Genomic DNA, 24,762 nt, shown 5'->3' with positions numbered 1-24,762 from the left:
TGCGTAAAACATAAATTAATCTCATTCTGTTTTTTTTCACCAACATGACAGGAACACTCCAAGGCCAAACATTCACAAAAGATTAACAAGCACACGCAGACACCATGTAATGAGAGACTTTTTTTTTTTCCTTTGACTGTACCTATATATGTGTTTGCATATTGGGCTGTGCATGGGTCCGGTGTACTCAGCGTGGTGATATTTTAGTTTATTTGTCTTTGTTGGTTTAGTGACAATCAAATATTGATAGTAAAATGGAAATGATTAAGACAGAAATAGGAACATTACTTATGTGAGCTAGGCAGTCAAAGCTTTTCATGATTACAGAAGTGAATTTATGTTATTCACACCTGCACAAAATTCCTTTAAACGCTGCCTATTATTCATAAGCTGTCAATTTAGAGAATTTGAAGAGGTAACCCAGTAACAATTTGCAGGCAGAAAATTATTGAGTTTTGACTTGGTAAATACAGGCAGAGTTAATTGAGGGCATCATCTCACCATGTGGGAGGACTTGACAGAATGCCATACGTGTGTTACACGAGCACGCGTTGTAATTAACACACATATGCACATGCAAATACACACATTAATGAGCACACGCACTAGTATACACATTCAATCACACATTTGGAGATGCAGAGATACAGTCACATAATGAGTGAGATTATTGCAGATTTCTGATCCCAGATTTGTTCTGCTGCCTGGCTATGTTTTGGGTTGTGCAATTCCTCTTCTGTTCTTGGGCTTTGTTGTCTGTGTGAGGGATACCATGCAGGGTTTCTAATTCAGCAACATTTACTTCTCACCAACCAGCTAGCTCGTTCCACACAAAAGCCCTCGCATCTGAGCCGCAGTATCTGCGAGTGCTGTATGGGTCACTATCTCTCCATTATATCCTTAAGAAACCATGCCACAGATTATCTACTTTGCACTGCAAGAATTCCAGATCTAAGTTTTGTGATCGTATATCTCACCATACAGTCTTATTGGTCTATTTTGAGAACAATATTCTATGCAAGAACAGATTGTGTAAGAATGTTAAGATTGTTTAAATGTGAATGTGGGTGTTTTTTCTTAAGAAATTCTAAACTATAAAGGTAATTAAAGAGGCTGGTTATTTTGTATGCACATCACACAGTATGTGGATGTTTGAAGCCTCCTTGTGTCTGTTAAGACTGTTATTAGCAGTGGGAACTTATTTCAAGCTTGCCCAGTAACCACTTAATGACCCTCAGGATTTGTTAAGGGAATTTTTTATAAATATGTGTGTTTTAGCAACATCGCCACATTTATTTTTGCAAAGCAGTAAGAAATCATTTGAATAGTCGTTATTAATACTCTACCCTCTTTCCAAACCTTATCAGCTATGATTATTAACTCCCATTTTTAAGTGCAATTACATCACCAAGTCTATTTTTTATCAAAACACACTGCTTTTGAAGTTGCTAACCTGCTATCTATGTGTGATTAGTCTCATGAAGCTGATATTTAAATAAAAATGACAGTGAATGGCTTATTTGCTTTGCAAGTCCAAAGAAATTTATATTGGTGATTATCAGAGACCTTTCAGTACTTGTTACAATTTACTGCATGTTGTGTATGCTCAGTCCCTAAAAGTTATAATCTTTTCTGTACTATACTGTATTTGTCACTCATGAGACAGGGCCCAATTCCTTCTCACGTACGATACCCTCAGTAGTGCCTATTTCACTTCATATGATCACTGTGTGTGTGTGTGTGTGTGGGGGGGGGGGGGGGGGGGGAGTAAATGGTTTTGAGAACCTTTTGTTCAAATTAAGAATGAAACAAAGAGAGAAAGAAATTTTGACAAACTGGTTTCAGGTTTATTTGACTCAATCCAATGTTTGAGCTGAATATTTTACCATTTATTTCAAAAGATTCCTCACTTTTTTCTAAAGATTAAATATCTCACTTCAACAAATCTTCTAACCGCATTTACAGATAAATTGACTGCACCATCGCAAATCAAGTATTTATTTCTTGTAACCATACTGCTCTCTTTGATTTCCCCATAGAACCCTGATATTGTGCTCGTCCACTATTTGAATGTTCCAGCCATTGAGGATTGTGGGAAACCATGTGGACCGATCCTGTGCTCCATCAATACAGACAAGAAGGAGTGGGCCAAGTGGACCAAGGAGGAACTGATTGGCCAGCTCAAGCCCATGTGTGAGTTGAGAAATTTTCAAGTAGGATAGTTTGTTTGAAGTGCTTCTTGGATGGGAAACACATAGACTTACAAATCCACAGAATGTTCTATTTTCAAACAATAACATTTTTTTTAACCATAATGCCGTACAAAGGAGCAGCTTCATCAGGCAGGTTTTTGTGTCCATTAATCTCAAAATGTACAACAGTATCCCGTGTGTGAACTTCAGTATTGTTGTTCAGGGCTATGCATGCATCATATTTTGTCACTCCAAACTCAACTTTTATTCATAGCTTTTAAAATGAACAGAGGCTGTAACAACTCAGCAGGCCTTAATATCCACACATACACGCACGTGCATGGAAAGACTACTGGCAGCTGTTTTTGTCTGACCATTTAAGGTCCAGTCCTATTATCTTATAGCTGGTACACTAAGTGCCCTCAGCATCTCAGTCAGAGAACATCTTTGGCTAGTATTCCTACAGTTTTATATGAGAGTTTGTGCTTTTCCTGGAGCCGTCGCTTACTTCGAGGTCAAAGTTCAGCTCTTCCCTTAGACCTCTGGCACCACTCTGGCCAGACTGAGAGTACATCTCCCCTCTGGTCCATGAAGGCAGTCAAGGCAGAGGAGGGCAGCAAGCTGGTTATTGATTCATTTTAGTGCGTGGGAGCAAAAATGTCTGACTCACCAGAAATCCCCCTTCACCCCTTATCTGGCTCTTTCTGTCTCTCCCCCCCTCAATGGATTGATCCCTGTTTTTAATCAGCTTTACTAATGTTCTGTGAGTTGCATTATGTGTTTTTATGAGTCTCTAGACCTGCTGAAAGATTGAGGCAATGTTTTGGAAAAAAAAAAATCAGGGTTTGTCAGATGATGATAATAGCCAGAAGGGGACCTTGTGGGGGCATTGAAAATCTTTCACAGAGCTGTTAAGATACCTTTAACAACCAGACTCTGATTCGGGCGTGTCTGGCAGGGGCCAGCAGAGCTGAGACTGATATTCCAATGGCCAATTATTGGTGATGTGGCTAGGTAAAGAGGAAGGTGTCAGCAGCTTTACGAGCACACGCACACACACACATGCTGGCTGCATACTGAATAGGCAATCCAGGCCATCATCTCTGGGGTCTAGGCTGTATTGTTACCCTCATCACTGCATTAGTTTTAGGTCATTTTAACATAAAGCCTTACCTCAGGACAGCCACTGAGCAACAACAGCCTACTGTATTCATTACATCTGTGGCTTAATGTAAAAATCAAGCACCATTTGCAGTAATGCGTAAAGTCATTAACTTTGGGAGTTGTTGGGACAAAGAGGGTGAGTGTGAGATGCCTTCTAGCTGCCAGGCTACATGAGGGGCTACAAAAAGAGCAAAAAAAAAAAAATCCCTCTCCTTCTTTCTGTCTTTGCTTTCTGTGTTTCTTCTCTCCATCCTTCTCTCTTTCTCCTGGAGCAGCTGACATGTCAGCATGACCCCAATGATAGAGCAACATTGCCATCTAGTGGTCTTGTGAAATACCAACCCTCATCTCGATGCAGGGAGCAGAAGCCAAGACTTGTGATGAAGTTGCCCTCTATGAATCATGCATTACCTATGTCACAAATTGGCTTCTAACATACAGTAATTTTTTTTCCAGTTGGTGTATATTTCAAGATTTGGGCTTCAAATATGTGTGGAGCTTTAGGACTCCTTTGTATGTAGCAGAAATTATTTGGACCTTATAGTGGAACAAAATGAATGGGTGACCAGCTGTCCTCATCAGGACTGTGCAGTATCATCAAATTTTAGGGTTTGAGTATCAAATGCAGAGTGCAAAATTCCATCAGTACATATTACAGTATGATCATGTGTGGTTCTATGTTTGTAAATTCTTCTTATATGCTTTCTTATATTGATGATGGTTCCCATTTCATAAGCTGAATTTTGTCAGCACATTCTTAGTTTTAAGTAAAATAGCTCTTTTTTCAGAAAAGTGCCAATTTTTTGCAAAATAATTGCCCTCTTTTGTCTTGCACTTCCCTTTTTGTTATTCTTTTCACAAAATTTCACTGCACAAACCATTTGACATCTCTAATGATACAAAAAAAACAACAAAGGAAAAATGTGGATTTCATGGATCAGTTGAGCTTATTCTGTCTCTCCACAACAAAAAAACACACACATCCTTGCTCTCAGTCACAAAACCTTTCACATGCACGAATGCTCACACACAGTAGTTCAAATATAAGCCCTGTGAAACATGGCCTTGTCTGACCTCGTCATCCTTAACACCCCGCGGTGTTTGATGAGAAAGAGAAGAAGGAAGAAGATGGGGCAGTGAGGGTGGGGGTAAGAGAGTGGCATCACTACACAGTCACGCTACAGTTCCATAGACAAGGCAGCCAGCTTGATTCACTCTTTTGGTCTAATGCAATAAACACGCAGCACTCTGCAGCTATGCCCCAAGCCTGCTGACAGATAGCGCATGAGCAGTTTTAACAAACACTCAGACAGACAGAAGGCTTGTCTCCAGGCTAGACAGACAGGGCCAGAAAAGAACAGACCAAGGAAAGACAGGCAGGATTGACCATCATATAAACTGTTGTACCCTGTTGTCCCATATAGTGTCCAGTGGTGCAGAGACAACCAAGTGGGAAATGCCCAACATCGAGTGCTTTGGTCATTAGGGCTGCATGATGCTGCTCATGACAGGATGCAATCATCAGAATGATCACATGACTAGGTTGCTGTTTGGTGCCTCGGCTGTTGCTTCCACTGGGATTAAACCTAGTGGCAGTGCTCCTGTCATGTCTGCTTTAGAATATAACCCTCATTGAGAAGAGCAGACAGGCAGACATGGTGGTAACTGTACGTCAACAACTCAGAGCCTTCAGGGGTGACACCCGTCTAGATGAACAGGGCTGTGGCAATCTGGCATGAGGGATCAGGGCAGAGGGGGAGACAAGATTGTTTGGACAAATAGGCATGGCGCTGCATGGTGGATGTAAGTTGTTGCATTAGGCTCTCAGTCTTGCTCTGTCACCTGCTCTGAGTCTGATCAGTAGCTCAGAAATTCTTCTGTCCTGAAGCTTCCCTGTTGCCATGTCATGGAAAGGGATCCATGACAACATTTTGCCCCATTATTTTTATTAGCGTCACTTCATCAGTACTGTTTATATTATCCAATGTCAAGAGGTTAAAGTGGTTCAACCTTCAAACACAATTTTTGCATTAATTATAATGGCATTTGATGAAACTTGCCCCTCAAATTTGGTGTCCGCTTCTTTCTTTCTTTCTTTAGCTCACCCACGGTAGATTAATGGCTGAATAAATCTGACTTTATTATACATCAAACTGAATCCTGTTCATGTTCCTATAACCTGCCACGGTTAGTCTTCTGTGGAGCTTATGATCTTAGCTTGATCACTACAGCTCTGCTGACATCTGCTGGTGACCAGCCTGTAATCTGCCAAAGGATTGTAAAGCTTTCAAGTTTGATCCTTATCACAGACATGCAATCATGTTTCCCAGCTTTTTTCACTTCAATTTAACTAGCTCTGTCTTTAATCTCCATTACCCTCACCCTCTTGTGCTGTTTCCATCTCCTTTTATCTCAAGTGCAAACAGACATGCACTAAGCAAATCCTCGCCTTTTTTCATACATGCTCTGAGCCTCACTCTCTTTATATATCTCGCTTGCATATTTAACCAAAGGAGGTACTAGAGTGTAGGGAACTTGAATTAAAGCTGGCTTGATTTTGTTTGATAGTCTAAATATGCCTCTCGTGAAATATTACCTTTTTCCCCAGTTGAGAGCCTGAGCTCTGCAGCACTCAGTGGTGTCTCCTACCACCTTATAGCCACTGAAACCACTATCTGTCTCATCAGAAGTGGTGGCTGCTTGACAAGTGGAGCGATGAAAAGTATTAGGAGGTGCTAGTGAGGTGTGACTGAGGCAAGCGAGTGGAGCTTTACAGGAGAAAACCTCTCTTTTTCCCTTGGTGAAGCAGCCGATCCAGCAGCAGCAGAGTGGTGATGTTCTTTCCCACAGGCTTTTCCCGTCAGAAGAGAGTCATAGGTCAGGGTAAGGGTGGTGAGTGGAAAGATTGAACTTGCTGTCACCTTCATCTGCACTCACAGAGGAGACACCCTGGAGTAGCAGCAGGCACTGACATACAGGAGAAAAAAGAGGCACAACAGAAATGAGCAGTCCAATAACAAAGGCTTGACATTATGCTGAAGTGATACTAGGGAAAAGCAACTGATCAGTGCTGTACTAAGAAAGGAAACAAGGGATTTCAGAAAATGGGGAAGGTGTTGCCATTTCAGTTCTACTATTGAAATTGATATTGGATTGTTTACCTTCAGGGAAAACCAGAAACATTAACTAATCTGTTTTAATGTGAAACTTTTTTAGAGAGGTGTCCAGTGGCCAGCATGACATTCTAGCAGGTAGTCAGAGAGGGCAGTGGGTGGGGCGGGGGGTTGGCGTGGCTGGTGGTCTGTTGGGCTGGCTGACATCTCTGTCTCCTCTCTCCCGGCAGTTCATGGCATCAAGTGGACTTGCAGCAATGGGAACAGCAGCTCTGGCTTCTCAGTGGAGCAGCTAGTGCAACAGATTCTGGACAGCCACCAAACTAAGCCACCTCCCCGGACTCACAACTGCCTCTGCACGGGCACCCTGGGTAAGGGCTAGTGGGTGGGAAGGAGCTTATTCTTCAAAAGAGAGAACTCAAAAATTCAGTGAGAGAAGGACATAAAGATGATGTTTAGTATGCTGTAAATCAGAGACAGTTGTTCCTTTATGGGTTGGTGATTTAATAGTGAAATGTACAGCCCTATTATTTTATTTTATTTTTACTTTGTGTGTCAGGGGCATATCTGAAATAGCCTAGCTCTTTTCAAATTTTATGCTAATCTCGATCGGATATTTTCAGCTGTGTTATTTCACTGAGTTTTTTTAATCATAAAAAGAATGTAGAGAGTGAAGGTTTTCTCATTTAGAGAACAAATTACTCTAAGAAACCCTTACTTCCATTGTTATTTTTAAGATAATAAGGCATGCAGAACATCCCATGCACTTACACTTACATCACTGTATGCCTGTGGGAGGATTTATCACATGGAGAAGATTATCTTCCACAAAATTATAAATACAAAAACAAACTGATAATCCATCTTTGCCTCAGCTCATTGAATAGTAGATTTGCCTAATTTTTAAGCATTTGGAAATCAATAGAATAAATTTGCCTGTTTTATTCCCCTCACACAGCTAAATCCCCAACCTATGTTTACTCTGTTTGCATTCATATAGGTGCAGGAAGCAGTGTACACCACAAATGCAACAGTGCCAAACACCGCATTATTTCCCCAAAAGTGGACCCCCGCTCAGGGGGCTACAGCAGTGCCCACTCAGAGGTACAGAACAACGATGTGTCAGAGGGGAAGACAGAGCACAGTGCCCATGGTGGAGGAAAAAGCTCTGGGGGAGGGACTGGAGGGGGTAGTACCAGGGAGAAACGAAATGGCAAAGTCCACAAGCCTGTCCTGCTGCACCAGAACAGCACAGAGGTGTCATCCACAAACCAGGTCGAGGTCCCTGACACCACGCAGAACTCACCTGTCTCCATCAGCAGCGGCCTCAACAGCGATCCAGACATGGCAGATAGCCCTGTGGTAACAGGGATGAGTCATGTGGCCTCTGTCATGTCTGGCCTGTCTCAGAGTGTCTTTATGTCTGAGGTCCCTGGAGACCCTGTCTACAGCATGTCTCCTACTGGGGGTCCAAATACTCACCTAATGGGTGCTGATGCCACTTCACAGGGCCTAGTGCTGTCTGTGACCTCTGATCGTCACAAATTTGCCTTCCCCGGTGGAGGTGTTGGGGAGGCTGGGACTACTACTGCAGGAGACAGTCTTTCCATGTTGTCTGCAGCTGGGGTGTCTGAGGAACTGGTGCTCTCTAGCAGTCTGGACTCGGGAACCATCAAGATCCCAGAAACTAATATGAACTTTGATCCCGACTGCTTCTTGAACAACCCCAAACAAGGCCAGACCTATGGAGGCAGCGCAATGAAGACAGAGGGAAACTCCTCCTCCACCTCATCTTCCTCTGGTGGCAGCACTAGCACCAATGGCAGTCTGCAACGTTCCCCCACCATGTCAGACAATAGCTACACGTTCAACTCAGCTCTCGTAAAGAACATCAAGACGGAAGATACATCATTTGAGCAGCAGCTGGCCAAGGAGAGTGGCTACCAGGTGGGGGCAGTAGTGAACTGTGGCAGTGGGGTATCTGCATCATCTGGTGCTGGTTCAAGCCAGGGCAGCCTCAGTCTGACAGCCGCAGGCTCCCTGCTTCCTTCTGGCGGAGGTTTGAGTCCTAGCACTACCTTGGAGCAAATGGATTTCAGTGCCATCGATGCCAAGCAAGACTATACGTCCAGCACTACCACAGTGAGCTATGGTCAAGCCATGTCCAGTCCTCACATGCAACATCAGAATCGTTCACCCAGCTTCTTCCTCCAGGATGCATCTCAGACCAGCCAGACTCAGCAGGGGAGGCCCAGCATGGGCCAGAAAACACATTTGATGGAGCACAACTCCCATGACTCTGGAGCCTATATGGGGCTACAAGTTGTAAAAACAGACTCACCTGGCAGTAATGGCCACCTTCATCACCACCATCAGACCCAGCACAGGACCAACTGCAATGGTGGCTCACCTACAGAAGGGCCTGGCCAGGCTGGCTCTCTCCAGCTGCTACAATACCAGGGAACCTTTCCTGGGCTGGGCACTGAGCACGAGGAGGTGGTTGGTCTAGAGCAACCTGGCAATGTGAATTCAGTTCAGACTGGAGCCACCGAGAATGGAGCTGAAAATCTACTCAAGGCAGGAGATCATATCCAGGGTTGTGGGGCAGTAAATGGAGAGGGAGGGGGAACAGAACACTACCTGCAGCAGGCTTCAGATGGTGGCGGAGGAGGGACAGGAGGTGGAGGTGAAGGGGTAGCAGTTCATAATGGCAACAACAACGGTGATGTCAACAACCATTCCCAGCAGCAACAACAGCTGCAGCCTCTTCTCCAAGGCACAAACATGGTCCAGGGACTCTACAACGCTGTAGGAGCCCACCAGGGTCTGGGTGGTACAGCCAATAATGGAGGAGCAGGAGGGACAGGCATGGAGATAAGTCTGGATCACTTTGACATCTCTTTTGGAAACCAGTTTTCTGACCTCATTAATGATTTCATCTCAGTGGATGGTAGTGGAACAGCCATGTCAGCAGGAGGGACCCTATATGCTCACCAGCTCGTCACATCTCACAACTCAGATAACCAGACCACAGCTGGTGGGCCTCCACATCAGGGCCAGGAAGATGGAGGAGCCAGGGGCTCTGGCTATGGCCCCTCAGAGCTCTGCCTCCAACCCTGCTGCAGCCCCCAGTCTTTAAGTGGAGGGGCCAGTGCAGGAGGAAGCACAGGAGAGACAGGCTCATTGTCCTACATGAATGTAGCAGAGGTGGTTTCTGCAGCTGTAGCCCAGAGTGCTCTGGGGATGCTTCAGGCCACAGGCCGTCTTTTCATGGTCACTGACTACTCCCCTGAGTGGTCCTACCCTGAGGTGAGTTTTTTTTTTTGTTGTGGGTTATTTATGTACCAGCCTAATTGCTGAATGATTCTGTTTGATGTATTTGTAATAGTCACTTCTGAACAAGAGCAGTCTAACATTTTTTTAGATTAGCCCTCTTATCTAAAGTGTTGTTTTTTTATACAAAACAGATGAATGATTATATAAATTAGAAAATTAAAAAATACAATATTAAGTAGATAATTAATAATTCACAAAGGAGTGATTATTTGAAAGAATTTAATGCAATTTAATGAAGCACTGAGTTTGAGTAAGAAACCGTTTGGTGGTTTGACTCCTACGAAGCAACATTGCAGAGCAGAGTCCCAACAATAGTAGGAGGTAGGACAGGACCCGTGGAGTCCAGATGCTGGTGAAGAGGAAGCAAATGGAGACTTGGATGAGGCTCTCTGAATGACCAGGATGAGGTGGAGATGGGTCAAAATTACAGAACAGCACTGAGATTTAAAGTGTATGAAACAGAAGCTGATTGGCTCACATGAGGTGGGCAAGAAAATTATTGGACCAGAGTAAAGGAAAAAGAATTGAATTTGATTGTGTGGGAAAGACACCAAAAAACAAGAACAGCAGCCCAAATGACCAGAAATGCAGTCAGGCCAGTGAATAAAAATCTTCCTTAATGAACTTAAGCAGAAGCTTCATTTAATAATAGGCTAGCATTATAAATATCCATTAGATTGTCAAAATTATTGGGGGGGTGGGGGGTGGGGTCCTGTTAACCATCTTCATTTTGAACAAAATTGCTTAGATTATGCACAGCGGGATATGTGCCACCCGATGACTGTAAGATCACTGCAAACCAAGAGACTTATGTCAGAAGGTTTAATAACTGTATATCAACACACATAATAACATGACAAATATGATTTAAAAAAAATATAACAAAAGTAAAAATGCAGGTGTCAAATGTATTTAAAATAAACAATCAAATGAAATTGCATACATTATATTACAAAATACTGTCTATGCTTTGCTGATGCAGGACCATAGAAAACAAAGGTCCTATTATCTGTCTGCTGTCCCTCCAACATACCCTAAAAACAACAATAAAACATATCCTAACCTCTTCTACGAGCCAGAAAGTCCTAAATAAACCACCATTATAAAGTATTTAGTTTCTATGTGATTGAAACTAAATGGGATTTTTTTTTCCCCTGCATAATTAAGAAAGCAGTTCACATAACTTCTGAATTATCATGGAAAACACAAAAAACAATTTTACCATATTGAATTTACTTTTATGTAAATATAAAAATAAAGTGCAGGCAATAGCTTTCACCCCAAGCTTTAATGTGTTCCCTATTTGTATTCCAATAGTAGGTTTTCACGCAAGAAAACAATAAGAAAATGTGCATTAAAGTGTTTCTCATCTGCAAACAAGGAATTATATATCTTTTTAGATACATAGATGTATTGTATATATATTGTATAGCATTTAAGTTAAATTATAGGACACTTTATAATACTAGAGAGACACCATCAACCAGAACCAAATTCCTTGTGTGTGTAAACATACTTGGCCAAAATAAACCTGATTCTGATTCTGATTACAGTTTCAGAAATGACTGTGGATTGCTAAATGTAAAAACTGACCTTACATCTCCAAAATCAAAGGAAGTAAATGAAGACAGGATTGGGTGTAATATCCATGTAAAAAAATAATGTAATAATTATCAATGATTAAATAGGTTTTTTTCCTTTTTTTCTTTTCTCTCTCTCTTTTTTTTTTTTTTTTGAGTTAGGGATTACGGTAATGTAAAAGCTCTTTCCATTACTGCCAAGTAATTACAGTCAAGCAAGATAGAGTGGTGTGATTAACAAATAAAGACTGCATTAGAGGATTGAGCATTCTACTGGTTTACATTTGAAATATATACCAGTATTGAAAGCTGGGAGAGTTTTCAATACTCTGTGGTATATCCATGATAGCATGATTTTGCAGCTTTCATGAAATTTGTCTTCTAAAGAATGCATAGTTTAAACTTGATTTTTGAAATATTAATGAAACATAAAACAAACAAAAGAAGTTATCCTCGCAGACAAAAATAGCTGCAGCATTCTTGATGAATGAAACAAAATTATGTACAAAAATATGTTCATCTCTTTTTTGATTCCATGATTATGCAGTGACTCAGTGCTGTTAGTCTTTACAGTTATTTTTTGTCAGAAGCAATGCCCTCCGTCAGCCTCTGGAGGGAAGCAGAGTATTTAAACTCAGTGGGGAAGTATTTTAGAAAACTGGTGTAAGTGAAAAAAATTGCTAGTTATCCACACGATGGCAGCAGAGATTAGTATAAGGATGGCGTTTGCTTTGCCTTGGTGTCATTCTCATCTTTTCACTCTAGGTGGCAGAGTAACAATATATTGTGCAATCAGTAATACTTAAACCTGACTTGATGGATGTGTTATGAGTTTATCCATTTGTCATGTTTTTCAGGGTGGAGTTAAGGTGCTGATCACTGGGCCCTGGCAGGAGGCCAGCTCAAATTACAGCTGTTTGTTTGACCAGATCTCTGTTCCAGCATCTCTTATCCAACCAGGGGTGCTGCGTTGTTACTGTCCGGGTAAGACAGGGTGTTGCTTTTGTTTCCACTGACAGGAGAAATGCATGGAAAATTGATATCATAAGCAAATCTGACCACATAGTAGTGACACTTCTGTTTATTTCATATACCCTGAGGTCTTATTCTCCTCATCCTCTTTAGCTCATGATACAGGTCTCGTGACGCTACAGGTGGCTGTAAGTAACCAGATCATCTCCAATTCAGTGGTGTTTGAGTACAAGGCCCGAGCTCTTCCTTCACTGCCATCATCTCAGCACGACTGGCTTTCTCTGGATGGTACGTTTCTTGGTGCATTTGCTTTGGTTCTTTTATGATGACTGCATCTGTTGTCTCGTATTTTACTCTTTCACTTTGTTATATAATCCCTTCCCACTTCTAATTCTACTATCTGGCTACCATCTCCTCTGGCTTTAATAATTTTGTACATTTTGATTAATGGTTCATTAGGCAGTACAAATCACCTCTCTTTCTTTGCTTTCTTCACAACCTACACATTTATTTTCTTTAACTCACTGGAGCCAAACAACTCTGCAGGAAATCAATTGTGGTTTCACACAAATAGATACCCAAATACTTACAACTGTTATATGTAGTGTTTTTGCAGAGAAACTGGCATTATAAGGGACATGTTTTTGGCTATTCTTACATGTTCTGTTGTTACGTGTTTCACGCTGGCTCAATATTCACCTTGGAATCAAATCAGGGTATGATTAACACTGTTTGTAGAGCTTGTACTTCAGAATAACATGCAGGTTGTTTGAGCTTTGATGGTAAGTGACAGTGAAAAATCTCTGTATTGGCTGCTTTTATTAATTATTGTAGCTATTGCATAACTTAGAAACTTTACGATCTTTATCCTCACTGTTCTTGGTTTTGGAAAAGGCAGTTTGATTAATAATATTAATTTCATATTTTAGTTAATCAGCTATTGCAATTATTTTATTGTTTGTTTGCACTTTGTATAACAAACATAACTGAATCAAATTATTAGGCAATACTACTGTGATTTAGCATAATGTTTATTTATGCGATAATTTATTAATGTTTGAAAATGGTCTTTTTAATGTTGCTTACATACTGCCCAGGACCATTTGAGTTTACCCAAGAGAAACTGATTTTAGTGTAAAATCTGTTGTCCTGTGCATCATTTTCACTTTGACTTTGTAGTCTGCTGTTCTGATATGTAAATTAAACACCACAACAGATGTGTCAGGGCACATTTTATTTTAAGGTCAGTTGAGCAACAAAATACACCACATTGCCAAAAGTATTCACTCTTCTTCCTTTAAACACATATGAACTTCCCCTTCTTAATTCATATGATGTCGGCCCACCTTTTGCAGCTTTTTTTGCCACACGGCTTTCATTGATAGTAGAGGGAGACAGGAAACGGGGGAAGATACAGGGGAAGACACGTGGGCAAACTGGCGACAGGTCGGGACTTGAACCCATGCCGCCCGCAACGCACCGCAATGCAGCATATATGTTCCACCACTGAGCCACCCGGGCACCGTTTATTGGAATTTTTGACCATTCCTCCAGAAGCAAGTTTGTAAAGGCCACACTGATGCAACAAGGAGGCCTGGCTCACAGTTTTCACTCTAATTCATCCCAAAGGTGTTCTGTTAGGTTGAGGTCAGGACTCTGTGCAGGCCTGTCAAATTCTTCCACACCAAACTCATCCATGTCTTCATGGACCTTGCTTTATGCACTGGTGTGCAGTCATGTTGGAAAAGGAAGGTGGCCACCCTCAAACTGTTCCCACAAAGTTGGGAGCATGAAATTGTCCAAAATGTCTTGGTATGCTGAATTCATTTCACTGGAACTACGAAGCTGAGCCCAACTCCTAAAAAATAACCCCACACCATAATCCACCACCCTTTACACTTACCACAGTGCAGTCAGACAAGTACTGTTCTCCTGGCAACCACCAAACCCAGACTCATCCATCAAATTGGCAGATAGAGAAGTATGATTTGTCACTCCAGAGAACATGTCTGCACTGCTCTAGAGTCCAGTGGCGGCGTGCTTTACACCACTGCATCCGACTCTTTGCATTGTGCTTGATGTAAGATTTGGATGCAATTCCTCAGCTATGGAAAACCATTCCATGAAACTCTCTATGCACTGTTCTTGAGCTAATCTGAAGCCAGCGTGAAGTTTGGAGGTCTGTGGCGATTGACTCTGCAGAAAGTTGGTGAACTTTGCAGGCAATGCACCTCAGCATCCACTGACCCCACTCTGCCATTTTTCACGAGCCTACCACTTCCTGGCTGAGTTGTTCCCAATCACTTTCACTTTTTTATAATACCAGTAACAGTTGACTGTGGAATATTTAGTAGCGAGGACATTTCATGACTGGACTTGTTGCACGGGTGATATTCCATCATGGTACGACGCTGGAATTCACTCAGCTCCTGAGAGCGACCCATTTCTTTCACAAATGTTTGTAGAAGCAGTCTGCATGCCTAGGTGCTTGGTTTTATTGGTTTTAGTGATTGGAACACCTGAATTCAATGATTTGGATGAGTGAGTGAATACTTTTGGAAATATAATGTACTTTGTCTACATTGTCTCATCTTGGCCCTTAATAAAGCTATTTTTGTGAACATTAACAGCAACTCAAACTCAGTGATAAACTTGGATTTTGTTTATATGAGTGTTTGTGAAATATGTTCAATTGTGAATGCTATGTATGAGCCCGTCAGATACAAAAGAGCTTTTGAGCACCATATAACAAAAAATGATGTAGGGATGACAAATTTCCATTCTGTTTAAAGTCCAGTTCAGTCTGTGAGTCAGAACACCTACTGTAAGAATGTTTAACAGATTGTAATGAGTATGTGAGTCATTTATGCATGTATGTGCATGTGTCTGCTGCTGGGAGAAGTATTGCTGCAGTGGTAGAGCATTGACAGGGTAAAGTAGGCCATGGTGAAGCACAGGCTCACAGGACAGCTGCAATGCAGACGGCCCTTGAGGGAGTGGGAGTGAGCTGGCAGCTCCCATACATGGCAGAACCAGTGGATCCCTCCGCCATTCATACCCTACTGCTTCAGTGGCCCATTCACAGAACCAGTTAAGGAGGAGCTGACTGTCTCAAAGAAAACACAGCCCACCCTATTACCTTACTTAAATTAACCCCTGCCTGCCATTTCTTGTCTTTGTTTAGTGGCTGCCTGTAGTCGAGTTTTGAAGAGGACAAAGAAATATAGCAATAAAAATGACCACTGGGTGCACTGGAATTTTCAGTTGTAGTATTTGGCTTGATATCATCTTATTAGCTCACATGCATACAACTGATTGATCAATCCTTCTTAAAATTATAACAGATACAGCTTATGCAAAACAAGACATTCAACATTAAAATAACACAATAGCGATAATTTGTCCCTATTATACAGTATGTAAAGTACACGTTTGTATTATTGGTTCCATATATGTAAATCAAGTAAGTAACTGATGTGGTTTCTGTGTGTACCTCAATGTGAGAGAGCGGGAGAGGAAAGGAAAGAATTGTTTGTGCCACTCGCTCATAATTGGTTGTTAATTCAAGAAATTAATGTACCAGGAATTAATGTTAAGGACTCTGCCGATCCTTTTGGTGAAAGCCTGTGTGACAAAGAGCTGCGCGGTTCCCGCTCTGTGTGGACAGTGACTTTGGCGCACAGCGCACTTTAAAATCCACGGGGGTTCACGTGAAGATTTTTAAGAAAATATTTTAATTTGTCTAACATCGTTCGCTTTTGCAGTCACAAAGAAAAAGAAGTGATTTCTATTACCGTTTTCGCAACTTATTTCAGAAGTAGGGCAGCGTTTAATTATGTGTACTCATCACTTGTCCGGTGTCGTGAAGCGCAACAGAGTAAACAAACAGCGTTGCGCATATATATACGAAACAGTAACAGCTAGACACTTTATTACCCACTTTCCAAGCATTGATGTGGCAAGATTTATTTTTCATTGTGAAGCTTGGGGTCAGTCGCTCGATTAACTAGAATTGGTGCCATTAGCCTACGTGCCATACGTGCGGTATTTTGTCTGAATACGCAGCGGTGTGCTATACAGCGTTCTGAGTTTGTTCTCCCATGGAAGACTAACTGTGCTATGATGTGCTAATGGCACAGCTGCCTGCCTGCCTTGATTTGTCATAATGCAGAGTGGGGGAAGGGGCGCGCTTTTCTCTGCAGCACTGCAGGTACGGAGCCATGGGCAGGACAGAAAAGCTGTCGGAGATGCAGAACTCTCGTCGTCGCCCCAGTAGGTCCCTGAGCTCAGACCCCACGAACCGAGCCGAAAGAGGTTCGCCGGGAACAGCCAAATTACAGCCCCGCATAGCAGCATACTGACTGTTAGTTTAAGGGAGCGTATTGACAGTACTGACTCTGAACCTGACTACACCGGCGTGACAAACGGCAGACTGTGTACACACAATGCAGGAGCGGAGGAGTGGGCGTGTTTGGGTAAACATGGTAAACTCCCGCAAACAGAATAAGCTGTAGTTTCAGACGGCAGTTTAAGCTGGGAGAAGGTGAATCCAGACCGGGTTTGGAGAATTACGCATAGTCGGCTGTATCGGCTTAAATTAGTGTTGTTAATATTATTATTATCATTGGAAAGATCATAATAACAGCAGTAACATGCGGAGCAAGCTTTTATGTGTAGGATCGCGGATCGTGAAAGAGGCGACAAACGGGAATTAGGGCGTCTGTTTACCGGCGGCACGTGCGCACAACGTTTCCTCGCTGTGGTATTTGTCATTTTACTGCAGGCTGGGATAGCAGCGACTACTAGAAACACTAGGAAAGTGTGCATGTGTTTGAGGTGAAACAAGTGTAGAGGAGGTGGGGGCTATTAGAGGAAGAAGAGTAGTGAGTGGTCTCTCTCTATCCCCCCCTCTCTCTCTTCACGTCGCTCTCTTCCCTCACTTTGTTCTATTGTTGACGAGTGCTCTGTTGAGATTGAGATTCAGTCTACACCAAGGATATATAAATATTTTTTTTATTATTTTTTTTGCTCCGTGTTACACCATGCAGGAGCCTGACCGCCAGACTGGGGGCAAAACTGCAGTTTGAGTGAAATGCAGCTTTGGCTGGACTTCTTTGGGTCAGGATGCCAGTGAATGACACCTGCATTTCCTAAAAAGACAAAGGGGCTGTATTTTTGGCTTTGAGGTGGACTTTACCAATGGAAAATAAAATAGAAGGTTAGAAGTGTTAAGCTCAACCTATGGCTGTAGTGCTGTGCTGTGTTGTGGTTGTGATGTGTTTGGGCTGCTTTTATATTCTGTGCGTTTCTTGTGTTTGGCCGAAGAAGTTCCACGTTTCTCTGAACACCCCGCATGCAGTTATTGTGTGTTACTGTAGTCTAACGGTGTGTGTGTGCTGTACCGGAGTTTTAGAGAAACTGCCTCTTTTGGCCACATGTTTTCTAAGTGTTTCATGCGATTGTGCCACATTGCAGGGCACTGGGAAGCTGATGCTGATAGTAGCTAACTCCTGACTCACGACTTGTGCTTAGACGTGTTAGACAACTCCAGACGCCTTCGGAGACAGTAACAGTACTTGCTTTCCTGGCATTTTGAGGAGCAAAGGAAGTTGTAGTGCGACTGTTTTCTATGCTCTGATACTTTAAGCAAAACCTGGCTTTCAGTTTGCACTCTTTCATGAGAGTTTTAGTCAGTTTGATCCGAACCGTGGGGTCACTGGGTCTTAAACTGGTGCAAGCGCTGTTTCGCGAGTTCGGCTGTTTATCACAGTGTAGTTGCTGTTGTCTACCGCGATAAAGGGGTTCTCGGATCCGTGAGTACTGCTGAGGTTATCGAGGTCAGTGATAACCACCAATTCTGCTGTTTCACAGTTCGAATTGCATTCAGACATTAGCAACGGCATGGACGCATGAAAGTACCTTACTACAGCAGCCTAGTCCAGCGTTCAGCACCACAGTTTACGTGGACAGCGACTTCATTTAGTCGTCAAACTTCGCTACAGTTTAAAGCTCTCCAGACTGTTTCAACTGAGAGAATTCCAGACATAGGGTACATTTATCGACCTGTTGCTCCTCTGTGAAGTTCCTGTTTTAAATGCATAGGACAGTATGCAATGCCCAAACTTTATCCAATTTTAAAACGCAGTGACAGATGCAAGAACAAAGTTGCAAAGTCTTAGGATGAGTCACCAAAGTGCTTTTTCATGTTTTACAGGAGGCCTTATGCATATAGTGATAATATACTCAAGGAATTTGAATTCGCACCACCACAGGCTGATTTTCGAAGTTTTTTGGTTTGTTTGTTTGTTTGTTTTTGTTTTTTTGTTTTGTTTTTTGTTTTTTTGCAGGGTGTCATATAAAAGCAATATTTGTTTTAACTCTACATTATGTTAACAGTTTTAGAATACTCACATCTACTGTCTTTGTTAACACAAACATTGATTTTCTTGAATAAATGTGTTTTGAAAATCATGTTGAATAACTAACTTTTCTTCAGTAGAGAAACTAATGCTATTTTGTGGTCACTCTAGTCTTTAGGGATTTCAGGTTGGCAGCAGTAGGGACAGACTGAATCTTAGCATAAATACACTAATCCATTTGTTAAGTATACATGTGGGAGTCGTGTAGCTGAAGTTATGTGTCTGTAGCAGGACCAGCAATACAAATATTGGGTACTCTTGCAGGAGTTTGGTACTTTATGTCATCAGGCTGTCTTTTAAATATGAACTGTGGAAATATTAGTGGGTATGAGCAGTTATCTTAAAGTAGCATATGTTGTTTAATTGCTGAATATATTGCCTTATAAACAGCAGAATTAGAATAATTTTAAAGGCAAACATTTTACTGCAGCCCTTGTACAGCAGTTGTACCTGTAGTATTAACAAAATGAGCATTAGTAGTTCTAGTAACAGCAGTGATGTGGGAATGCTTACAGCTGAAGGTGACAGAGCAACAAGGACGTTTTAAAGAGATAAGAACGTTTAAACAGAAGCAGTCATTTTAGGAGAGGACATAATTCCTGGTTGTTTATGTGCTTCAGTTCAAGTTGCCCAAATAACTGAGAGCGACCTCAATTAAGACACCTTTGGTCTTATTGACTGTTATTCACATCTCTATAAGAATGTAATTGCTGAAATGTTTTTTTTTTCTTAAAGCGATGGCACTTAATTTAGTCCATTTATGTCTGAGATATAGCAGGGAGATGTTAAAACAATAGCACCTATGTAGTCTGATGCAATCCAGACTAACAGTTATGCAGTGTAAGTCTACCTCTGTGAAGCTCACCATGTGCAGTTTCTCGTCACACTATCACCATGGTGTTGAGTAAAATCTTGTTGAATTTTGAATTTGTAATTTGTGTTTTGCCTTAGGTTACATTATGTTATGCATGGATGGAAACATTGTCAGTGTTCTGTTATTTACTCATTTATTTATTTGTATTTTTAGCTAAATGTGTTTTACAGTTTATATTTTAATTTTATTGATGTACTCATCAAATTCAGGTTCAGTTCTGTTCATGCCATGCAGGTGTATGCCTCTCAGGCTGTATTTATGAATCATTAAAGATCACATGGATTTAATTCTGCTCACTCTGCTGTCTGTCAACAGTTGTAACAGCTGACAGAAGACTTAACTATGACTTCAACTACACTGTTGGAAAAAGATTCAGGGAATGTGCATAACAGGCTGAGAATCTCTGTTGAGTGCATTCAGCCAAACTCTGTTGTCTTACTATTAATGGAAAGCTTTGGAGAAGTCCTGTCCCTTGGGCTTTGGTGTTTCATTGCAGATTGATTTATCTTTGGAATTATTTCCCCACTCATCTCTCATTTGCACTTCTGCCTGCAGCTGATGTGTCAAGCAGTATGTAGTGGTTTATGCAAATAGGAAGCTAATGAAATGCGCTTGTTAGTGTATCAATTCAACATCTAAAAAAAAAAAAAAAATCAAACTATCCTGCTTTCCAAGACAAAAACCAATACTCTATCACTCTATTAGCGTGATAGTAGATGACAGTAAATCCCCAAGGGTGTGCACTCTTGGCATTTTACCTTCAATGTGACACATTGTATCTGTTCTTTGTTCAGACTGTAATCTTATTGACCTGTGTGTATACCTGCATAAATGCCAGAATCATAAGAGCTGTGTTGAAGCACTGTGACCTTTGTGTAAAGTTGAACCCCAGTAAATTATTTTGGTGTAGATAGTTGAGAAAAGAGAAGTGCCAGGAGATAGTAATTAATAATAATGCAATTCCTTTCTTGGGTTACTACTTATACTTTTTAATGTACTAAATGACACGTATGCCAGTAATGTAAGCTTCTGCTTAACTTGACTTTTGTATTTAGTCTTGAATTTAAAGTTGTGACATCAGAGCTGATTGCCTCATCTGTGAAGGATTTCAACAGTTTTCTACAACTGATGCATGCAAGAGGAGTAAAGTTACAAGAACATTTGTCTACTGATAAAATTATTCTGAATTAAGGGACTAGACATTAAAAAAAACATCAGTTACAAGCAAAATATTTTACAGGTTTGCCGTGACAAAAAAAAAATCTCCCTGTCTGAGAGGTGTCCTTCCTGTTTATGTTAGGTAAATAGGAAAGTCTAGATTACTTTTACAGTGAGCATGCATTTGTCTATTTGTATGTTAGCCTTGGGACTGATTCATGACTTGTCCAGGGTGTACCTTGTCTCTCACCCTGCTCCATGACCCTGAACAGGATGAGCATTATACAGATGGGTGGATTTTCACAAGATTCAGTGTTACAGTAACAAAATCTGTAATCTGTAAAAGGAACAAACATGTTTCTGTTGCATAAAGTCTTGTGCTTTTCACTTTGAAATCTTATGTTATCACTTTTTTAAAAGCAGTTTAAAGCAAGGCAAAATTGTATAACAAAACCCAACCAGTCATTACACTATGTCAAAGTATAGTCTGTCTTTAAACAACAAATACCCATGTGTTCTAGCTGTGAGGGCTGTTGCCTGATGGCCTGCCCCCTTTGTTATGCATGGGGACAAATACTAGCCCCTGTCAGTCAGTTCACACAGGGATCCTGGGGGAAGCTAGCCTTTGGTCTTTTCACTGGGTTACATGTGAGAATCTGACTGGTTGCAGAGGGATAATGAGGTCCAGCACTTAAGTTGAGTGGCATGAACAGAACCAGGAGTTGAGAAGTGAAGATTAAAGATGATCTTCCTGCAGCCTGCCCTAAGCTCACCATATGAATAACCCTGTAAAACCTTTTCGGGTAAAATATGAGTGTTCCTTTTTAATAACATGCAAACAATTAAGTACATGATTAAGGATGTGCTCTTATTCTAAAATCAGCACAAAAAAAACCCAAAACAATCCTTTAATGTTTCAGTATAACTTGGATTTTCAATGTATATTTTATGTACAAGACCCTGCTTTCAGTTGTTATTTTATATTATTCTTAATAGGCTTATTTTTCTTGAACTATATACTTTACTGGTCCAAGGGTTAAATAAAGGTTGTCTGAGTGTCAGCACTAACATTACGGTGGCTCCAAGACACTACAGCTCTATTAATAGTTCTCTTCCCCTCACCCTTGATATCTCTGACAAGCCGCTCTTCACTTGTCACCCTTCTCCTGCCCTCTCATCTCCCTTCACCCTTGTCCTGTCCTTACTGTAATCTCTCCAGCTGTTTTATTCCTCCCTCAAGCCTGTTCTCAGTTTCACTATGCTCCGCTGTGACTCCATAAGCAGCCCTGTCCTTCCTTCCCATATCCCTGCGTATATCAAGCTGTCTCTCGAGGAGCTGCTGCCATGTCCCAGAGATGAAATAGATCGCATGGGGCAGGACTTTGATGTTGTGTGGATTGAAATCTAGTGCACATTTTACAGGTCTGTTGCTCTTTGCTTCTCTCAGAGGACATGGGCATCCTTAGAGAGAAGCTAATGCAAAGTCACAGTAGCGCCACATTGACACATCACTGTCATAACAAACTAAGGGACATTACAGATTCTGCAGAGAAAAGTTTTAACATGCAGAAATTGTACTACAACACTCTTGCAATGCCTCTTATGAATTAAAGATATATGATATATTGTTTACCATTCTCATTGCTTAACATTCCTTTTTTAAGTAAGACAGCTATCACATGAAAAGACATGTAGTGTGGTATTTTCCCATCCTCTGCAGGCATTCATCCCAAAGGTGATAGGTTTTCCTCTCACTTCTAACAGGAGACAAGTCAGATCATCACTTGGCAGCAATTTTGAAAAGCACTCTCTTGTGTTATGTAATGGACTGTACAGAAAAAAAAAATGTTTCATCTTAACTCTGTTAGCTATTCTCATTAAAATAACTCTTATGGCATAACACATAACATGAAACAGGATAAATGAGTTCAGATACATAGAAGTGTAAAACAGAACATGAAAATCAGTGCGTATTTTTATTCTGAAAAGTGAAGCGGTCTCTGTAGTTTTGCCATTTTTATATCCAGTTTAGATAGGACAGGTTACCCAGGGTCCAGTTCCAACAAGGGATTACAGTACCAAAAGCAAGGTGAAATTTATAATACTTCAGAAGAGTAAATCAGGCTCACTCACAGAAACTTGACCCGGAATGCCTACATGTATCATTAGGGCTTTAAGTTTACACTTCAATTGACTAAACACCATTCATTCAAGTTCTCTAATATAATGAGTGGTCTGCCTCATTTTTGCACCCAGTTAAATTAGAAAATAGCACGTCACAGTCTGCCCTAAATATGTGAGAGTGACCATGTCTGCTGCCACACACCGTCACAAGGGAGTAAACCAGCGAGAGGGAGGCCGTTAACAACGTCACTGTGTTGTTAAAGTGCTGTTTGGCTGCGCACCTTCCCTGTCTCCTCCCTCTCCCCTCCCACTCGTCTCTACCCCCATCCTCCCTCTGCAGTGGACGTGCATCGCATTTGGAGCAGCAGGCAGCAGGTGGAGATGACATCATCTGCACTGCAGCACACTGCAGCACTGGGTCTGAACAAAGACATGTCAGCCCACTGCTAACTACCCCCATACACACACCCTCTCCATCTATCCATGTCTCTCCCAACATGTCAGACAGTGGCAAAGGAAGAGCACCCCCTTACTAAGGCAGGTTGTAGTGCTGTGACTTATATCAACCCCTGACTCACCCTTCTGACACAGGCACTCTAGAGTCTGGAACAGGCTCGCAACTCTTATCATTGCTTGACTCTACAAGCCATGTGAATAGGTTAATGTGGTTTGCCTATTTACGTGGGGAATAGGTGAGCATAGACCATAAAAAAGAAGCTGTGCCAACACTCAAAGGAGCTTTCCTGTTTGATATGAGATCCACTGTTCTGTCAGCGCATTCACTTAGGTAGTCTGCAGCACACAGAGGAATTAAAGTCAGAGACATTATTGTTGTCCTTTAAGTTCATTATTCACAGTGCAATATATTGTCACTGAGAGCAGTAATTTACCAGCTAGTGACATTCTTTTCTGTTCAATGATAGGAGTTACTTGACCTCTTTTACAGTGGCTTATAAGAGGTCTCACTGTGACATTAGCTCTCTGTGGAGCCTTGAGCCATGACTGCCAAGATATCGTAAAACGCAAATGTCACCAGGTCGTGCTGTGAAGGCTCCGCACTTAGAGTCATTAGGTCCTTACCTATGGCATCAACACTGAGAGTAGGCCAAGTACACAAGAAAAAAAGGCAAACAATTTTTTCATTGTTTGCCTCTCTCTCCATTTTTTTGCTAGTGCACTGAGTCCTTCTCCTCCCCTTCATCAATAAGCCAATAGCACACAGGCAGACCATATACAGACAGCCATGTTCCTGTCGCCTAGTTACCACTGGCAGCAGGTTGCCACAGAAACGGCCTCATAGTGGCTAAATGGGGAATGCTAATGCAGTCTTCTATACTCCCTGCTGCAGTGGGCTCTCTGTGCACATCCCAATCCACTGTCTGTACACAACATACTTTGTGTGTGTGTGTGTGTGTGTGTGTGTGTGTGTGTGTGTGTGTGTGTGTGTGTGTGTGTGTGTGTGTGTGTGTGTGTGTGTGTGTGTGTGCTTGTTGGCATGTAAGTTAGTGAGTTTCAGTAAGGAATGTGCATTTTAATCTTGTAGTAATGTATGGCACCATGTTCCAATTCCAGTGGGTGGACCTTTTAATAATAACTACTCAGATGCATTTTTTTGCAATTATTAAAACCAACCTCGAAATTTTAGTCAGCTTAATTTTCCAGTTACACTCTATTTTATGTTTTTGGTTTGCTTTAATTTAAATAGCCCTTAGCAATTTGCTCTGTTCTTTCCTCTCTTAGGTCTTAAATTATACAGTGTGTTTGTGACATAGAAAATGTTTTGTTACAAGGCTGAATACCTGCACAATGACAACAAGTCAAAGTACTGTA

General features: G+C 41.5%; 1 protein-coding gene across 4 annotated transcripts in view; it reads left to right on the top strand.

The window, feature by feature from the left end:
• camta1a (calmodulin binding transcription activator 1a) overlaps positions 1 to 24,762 on the top strand; it is a 284,069-nt gene that overhangs the window by 248,370 nt on the left and 10,937 nt on the right. For all 4 annotated transcript variants that reach the window (XM_030734206.1, XM_030734207.1, XM_030734204.1 and 1 more), the window contains 5 exons: positions 2,040 to 2,193; positions 6,700 to 6,840; positions 7,470 to 9,778; positions 12,243 to 12,369; positions 12,511 to 12,645. In XM_030734206.1, coding sequence (XP_030590066.1) covers positions 2,040 to 2,193; positions 6,700 to 6,840; positions 7,470 to 9,778; positions 12,243 to 12,369; positions 12,511 to 12,645 — 2,866 coding nt within the window. The remainder of the gene's footprint in view (positions 1 to 2,039; positions 2,194 to 6,699; positions 6,841 to 7,469; positions 9,779 to 12,242; positions 12,370 to 12,510; positions 12,646 to 24,762) is intronic.

This window comes from Archocentrus centrarchus, chromosome 7 (genome assembly GCF_007364275.1).
Source record: "Archocentrus centrarchus isolate MPI-CPG fArcCen1 chromosome 7, fArcCen1, whole genome shotgun sequence".
Taxonomy (NCBI): domain Eukaryota; kingdom Metazoa; phylum Chordata; class Actinopteri; order Cichliformes; family Cichlidae; genus Archocentrus; species Archocentrus centrarchus.
Note: the sequence above shows the minus strand (reverse complement) of the source record. Positions and strands in the feature narration are given on the sequence as shown.